The 6,254-nt window shown below is 50.8% G+C and overlaps 1 protein-coding gene across 1 annotated transcript; it reads right to left on the bottom strand.

Annotated features, from left to right (window-relative positions):
* Positions 1-555: 555 nt before the first annotated feature.
* Positions 556-5,968, bottom strand: LOC119824321. The gene is given in 5 exon segments (XM_038344447.1): positions 556-4,115; positions 4,118-4,144; positions 4,147-4,598; positions 4,752-4,764; positions 4,801-5,968. Coding segments are annotated over 5 exon segments (5,220 nt in total).
* Between the last annotated feature and the right edge of the window lie 286 nt (positions 5,969-6,254).

The following is a 6,254-nucleotide window of genomic DNA, read 5'->3' as shown; positions in this document are numbered from 1 at the left end:
CCTCCTCTATATAAGCCGCCACCCAGCCCGGCTCGGGGGGGCCCCCTGCTTCCAGCTCTCCCTCAACCAAGCAGCGCTTCAATAAAGTGTGATCAGAGAAGAATCCTGTGTCGGTGGTGATCTTTCCCCGCTGGTCGGGGCTCGCTCGCCGCACCCAGGCAGCACAAAAATATTCCCCAGGGCCTCCACATCGGTGGGCAGTAGCCTGATCTCTCCTATCCCGGGGACAGACATAAAAATCAAGTGGAGCAAGAAGACATCGCCTAATAAGATTGGAACAGCCTTCTACCCCATCACCTCCTGAGGTTGGTTCCATATTAAGTGTTAGCTGATCATATTTAAAAGCAGCTATGTCCCATGTCTCAAGCGCCGCAGCCAGCTGGCAAAAATCAGGGCTAAGACTAGGCCACCAGGCCCCAGGAGGGTGAAGGCCAGTGACAGACCAGACCATGTCCCCTGACTGGGAGAATACTTGCCAAGTAAGTTTTTTTGGTATGTGAGGGCTCCCCGAGACCCTGGCATCTAGGGCAAGGAGGGCCAGGGTTGTGATCAATATTAAGCCCTGACAAGTCTTATCTTTAGTGGGTTTTGGGTGCGCTGGAGCTTCCATGGTGATCCTGGATCCGGATTGTCAATGAGGTGCTCCGGCTGGGCTGCTTTGATGTGCGATGCGTGGATCCAGGCAGCAATTCCGTCCACCTTCAGAGCAGTTGGGGTCGTGAGGAGTACAGTGTATGGACCTTTCCACCGTGGTTCCAAAGTTTTTGTCTGATGTCTCCGGACCCAAACGCTGTCACCTATCTTGAAGGGGTGAGGGGTGACAGGAACCCGATCTGAGTCCTGGTAGGCAGCTGCCAGGGGCTTCCAGATTTCTTGCTGTACCAACTGCAGGGCCTGCAAGTGGGCCTGTAAGGTGGGGGAGGTGGCATAGTCAGTGATATCAGAATCAAAGAAAGTTATGGCTGGAGGAGGGCCTCCATACAGGATCTCAAAAGGGGTTAATCCATGTGGTCCTGGGGTATTCCTGGCCTGGTATAATGCCAGGGGCAGGAGCTGAACCCAGTCCCTAGCGCCAGCTTCAAGCGTTAATTTTGCCAAAGCCTCCTTAATTGTTCTATTCATTCTTTCTACCTGGCCTGAACTCTGGGGTCTATAAGCACAATGTAATTTCCAATCGATCCCCAGTAACTTGGCCACCAACTGACTTACCTGGGAGACGAAGGCAGGCCCATTGTCAGTCCCGATTACCTTAGGTAGCCCGTACCGGGGAAAAATTTCTTCAAAAAGTTTCTTGACAACTGTCTGTGCTGTTTCCTTCCTTGTAGGGAAAGCCTCGACCCATCCTGAAAAGGTGTCTACAAAAACTAATAAATACCGGTAACCATACATGCCGGGTTTAACTTCAGTAAAGTCTATCTCCCAGTGGACTCCTGGGCGGTGTCCCCTGAGTCTGAGTCCAGGCGGTCTGTTCGTTTTGCCAGCGTTTATCTGGGCACAGGCTTTACAGGTGCTGGTGATTTGCTGTATCAAAGTTTCTTTCTTAGGTATATAGCTGCCCATCTCCTGTCTACCAAGCAGCCTATTCATCTTCTTAGGACTCAGGTAAGTCAATTTATGCAAGTAGGAAACAAGTTCTTTAGCTACATGCACAGGCATTACAGTCTTTCCTTGAAATATCCATCGTTGCCTTTCATGGTCATAATCTGCCCCCAATCTTTGAACAATGTCTAAATCTTTCTCTGTGTAATCAAGGAAGTCCAGGTCTTTCTTTGGATTCTCCTGATCTGTTAATAAAGTTGCTAATAAGAGTTGGGGGCCCAGGGCCGCCTGTTTAGCTGTTTCATCAGCCATGCAGTTCCCCTTGGCTATTTCAGTCTCTCCTTTCTGGTGCCCTGGACAATGTATAATGCTCAATTTCTTAGGGAGGAACAGGGCTTTGAGCAGGGCCAAAATTTCAGCCTTGTTTTTAATGTCTTTTCCCTCTGAAGTTAAAAGACCCCGCCTGCGGTATATTTCTCCATGAACATGGGCGGTGGCAAAAGCGTAACGACTGTCAGTATAGACACTGAGTGTCTTACCTTCTGCCAGCTGTAGGGCTTGTGTGAGCGCGATGAGTTCTGCTCATTGAGCCGAAGTTCCAGGTGGTAGGGCGCTGGCCCAAATTACCTGTTTCCTGTCCACAACTGCTGCTCCAGATTTTCTTTCTCCATTAAGTAGATAACTGCTTCCATCGGTATACCAAGTCAAGTCAGCCCTTTTTAGGGGTTGATTTGTCAGGTCAGGTCTGGTTCCGTGTGTTTCCACAAGGATTTGTTGGCAGTTATGTGGGGTTTCCCCCTCAGGAGCAGGCAACAGTGTGGCGGGGTTCAGGGTGACTACTGGGCCAAATTGCACCCTGTCTGTATCTAGCAGGAGGGACTGGTAATGAGTCATTCGAGAGTTGGATAGCCAACGGTTTGGTGGCTGGCGAATGAGTGATTCAACTGCATGGGGAGCTAAGATGATGAGGGGCTGTCCCATTGTCAGCTTTCCAGCATCCTTTATGAGCACGGCTACAGCAGCAATCATTCTTAAGCATGGGGGCCATCCAGATGCCACCGGGTCCAATTTCTTAGAGGGGTAGGCTATGGGCCTCCTCCAGGGTCCTAATTTTTGTGTGAGGACCCCTTTAGCAAATCCCTGCTTCTCATCTATGAATAATTCAAAGGGTTTTGTAATGTCCGGTAGCCCTAGGGCTGGGGCAGACAGCAGGGATCTCTTAATGGTCTCAAATGCTTGTTGGTGGCCCCCAGTCCATACAAAAGGGGCATCATTCTTGGTCAAGGGGTACAGTGGGGCCGCAATTTCTGCGAACCCTGGAATCCAAAGTCGGCTGAAACCCGCAGTGCCCAAAAACTCTCGAAGTTGCGTAGCATTCTTCGGGGGGGGGGGGGGGGGGGGAATGTGGGCAATAGTCTCTTTCCTGGCTTCTGTGAGCCATCTTTGACCATTTTCCAACTGATAACCCAAATAAGTTACCTTAGTTCTGCAAATCTGGGCCTTTTTGGCCGAGGCTCGATAGCCTAATTCTCCCAAAGTCTGTAAGAGGTCCCCAGTACCTTGTGTGCAGCCCTCTTTGGTTGTAGCTGCCAGGAGCAGGTCGTCCACGTATTGGAGTAGGATCAGATCCGGGTGGTGCTTCCGAAAGGCTGCCAGGTCCTGATGGAGGGCCTCATCGAACAGGGTTGGGCTGTTCTTTAAGCCCTGTGGTAGCCTGGTCCATGTTAATTGTCCTGAAATCCCTTCCTCTGGATCCCTCCATTCAAAGGCAAACAAGGATTGGCTCTGTGGGCTCAGTCTCAGACAAAAGAATGCATCTTTTAAATCCAAAATGGTATACCAAGAATGGGTTGGAGGCAGGGTACTTAGCAGATTGTAAGGATTAGGGACTGTTGGATGTATGTCTTCCACCCGTTTATTAACTTCCCTGAGGTCTTGCACTGGCCGATAATCCCCGGTACCAGGCTTTTTCACGGGGAGCAGGGGAGTATTCCATGGAGATCGGCAGGGGGTTAATATCCCCTGGTCTAAGAGTCTTTTGATGTGTGGTTTAATCCCCTGATATGCTTCTTGAGACATGGGATATTGTTTAATAGAGACTGGGGTAGCAGTGGCCTTTAAGGTTATTACTAGTGGTGGTTGTTGAGCTGCCAATCCCATGCCTCCTGTTTCAGCCCATGCCTGGGGATACCTTTCAATCCAATGGGCTTCTATATTTTCAGGAGCAGGTTTTTCAAATAATTTATATTCATCTTCTAATTGTAGGGTTAATATGTGGAGAGGTTCCCCTTTTGAGCCAGCTATTTTGGCCCCTCCTTTGTCGAAATGAATCTGTGCTCTCATCTTAGTAAGCAAGTCTCTCCCCAATAGGGGGTAGGGACAGTCCGGTACATGAAGGAATGAATGGGTCACCTTACCCGTAGCCAGGAGCACCTTCCTATCAGTGGTCCAACGATATTGCTTCCCTCCAGTTGCTCCTTGGACCCAAGTTTTTCGATTACTCAGTGGCCCTGTCGGTTTGGTCAGGACTGAGTGTTGGGCTCCTGTATCTACTAGGAAAGTGACCGGCTGCCCCCAACTTGTAGAGTTATCCGGGGCTCGGGGGGGGGGGGGGGGGGTCCTGGCCCTGACTGGCCTAATCTTCATCTAGGGCCAGCAGCTGAGTTGGTTGTTTCTTTGGATTTTGGGGCCTCTTAGGGCAATCTTTGACCCAATGTCCTTTTTCTTTGCAATAGGCGCATTGGTCTTTGTCTATCTTCAGCCTCCTTCTGTCTCCCATCCTATCTGGCCTCCCTGCTTCTTGCCTATTTTGGCTAACTACGGTGACCAAGATCTTAGTTATCTCCCTAGTACGCCGCCTATCCCGCTTATCTTCCCTCTCCTCTCTTTCCTTTCTAATCCTGTCCTCCCGTTCTTCTGGAGTTTCTCTCTTATTAAAGATCCTCTCTGCTTCTTTTAACAAGTCCTGCAGAGTGCGGTCTCGTAAGTCATCTAGCCTCTGTAACTTGTTTCTGATATCAGGGGCCGATTGCCAAATGAAGGCCATCGAGACATTTCCCCTTTTTTTTAATATTTATTTATCCATTATGCACACAATATTCTGTCTGTGTGTATATCTGCAGGCCAGGCCCCTTTACAGATGGTCGTAAGCCACCATGTGGTTGCTGGGAATTGAACTCAGGACCTTGGGAAGAGCAGGCAATGCTCTTAACCTCTGAGCCATCTCTCCAGCCCCCGAGACATTTCCCCTTTGATCCGGACTCATGGGATCGTAGGGGGTATACATGCGATATGCCTCCATAAGGCGCTCTAAGAAGGCTGCTGGAGTTTCCTCTGCCCCTTGAGTAACTGCTCTCACCTGAGCCAAATTAGTCGGTCGGCGTCCAGCGCCTTGAAGGCCCGCTATGAGAAGCTGACGGTAGAGACGGATACGCTCCCTACCTGCTGCTGTGTCATAGTTCCAGTTGGGTCTATCCAAGGGGAAAGCGGCGTCTACTTCATTGGGGAGTAGGGTAGGTGCCCCATCTGGTCCCGGGGCATTCTTGCGAGCCTCTAGAAAGACTCGTTGCTTCTCCTCCGAGGTCAGGAGTGCCTGTAAGAGCTACTGGCAATCGTCCCAGGTGGGCTGATGGGTAATCAGAATAGACTCAATCAAGGCCGTAAGGGCAACCGGGTCCTTGGAGAAAGGCGGGTTATGGTTTTTCCAGTTATATAAATCAGAGGCTGAAAATGGCCAATATTGGTATTGGCCATTTCCCCCCTGTCGAAGAGGGAAGGCTTGGGAGATTGTCTCCCGGTGTTCTCGTCTGCCGCGAAGGCGGCGAGGCGAGGGGTCTTTTCCGGTGGAAGTGGTGCTGTCTGGTCCTTCTTCCTCAGGTTCCTCCACCTCGTATCCGGGGTGCTCTTCCTCTTGGTTCCGCGGGGCCAGGGGGCGTGGGTATGGGGGAGGATCTTCCGTTAGGAGATCAATAAGGGTGTCATCTGAAGGGGGAAGTACAGGTTTTGGAGGTTGGGTTTTATTTTCTTTTTCCAGAAAGGGATATAGCTGAGTGGGCTGAGGTTTGAAGGAGGCATAGGGGCCGGGGGTGGGGAGTAAGGGATGAGCAGGAGCCGAAGGTCGGGGAGGGACAAAAGGAGAAACCCAAACCGGCGGGTCTCTGGCCAGGGATTCCCAAACGGTGACGTATGGAATCTGGTCGGGGTGTCCCTGGGGTCCGGTGGAGAACACCCGTTGTTTTATCTGTAAAATAGCATCAATGTTAAAAGAACCATCCTTTGACCATGAAGGATGGTAAGTGGGCCACTCAGAAGTGCAAAGGAGCTGCCATGTCTTTTTCTTGATGTCAACTCCTTTCTCGTCCCCGCGTGCTCGAACATCGCGCCAGTGACCTAGAGTCAGACTTAAGGGAGTGGTTAGAGATTGTCCCATGTTAAGGTCTTTTTCAAAGTATAACAGAACCCAGACAAAACAGACAAGAACAAACAGACAGCAGGCCAAGAGCTGCGCGGTACGAGATCAGCGTAAAGCCGAAAACAAAAATTCGGACGGAGGAACGGAAACGGGGCTTGTTCCGTCCTCCAAGAGAGTGGCCTGTTCACTCTCAGGAACAAATTGGACCCCGAAAAGTCGGGTCCCCGAAATCCTTGGCACGTCTGCCAGGGTGGCTAGTGAGGAGTACGGAACCCGTCAGCTCCCTCCTTCACCTAGCCTACGG

The sequence above is a fragment of the Arvicola amphibius genome, chromosome 10 (genome assembly GCF_903992535.2).
Source record: "Arvicola amphibius chromosome 10, mArvAmp1.2, whole genome shotgun sequence".
NCBI lineage: Eukaryota > Metazoa > Chordata > Mammalia > Rodentia > Cricetidae > Arvicola > Arvicola amphibius.
The sequence above is the reverse complement of the archived record's forward strand: the minus strand, read 5'-3'. Positions and strand labels throughout refer to the sequence as shown.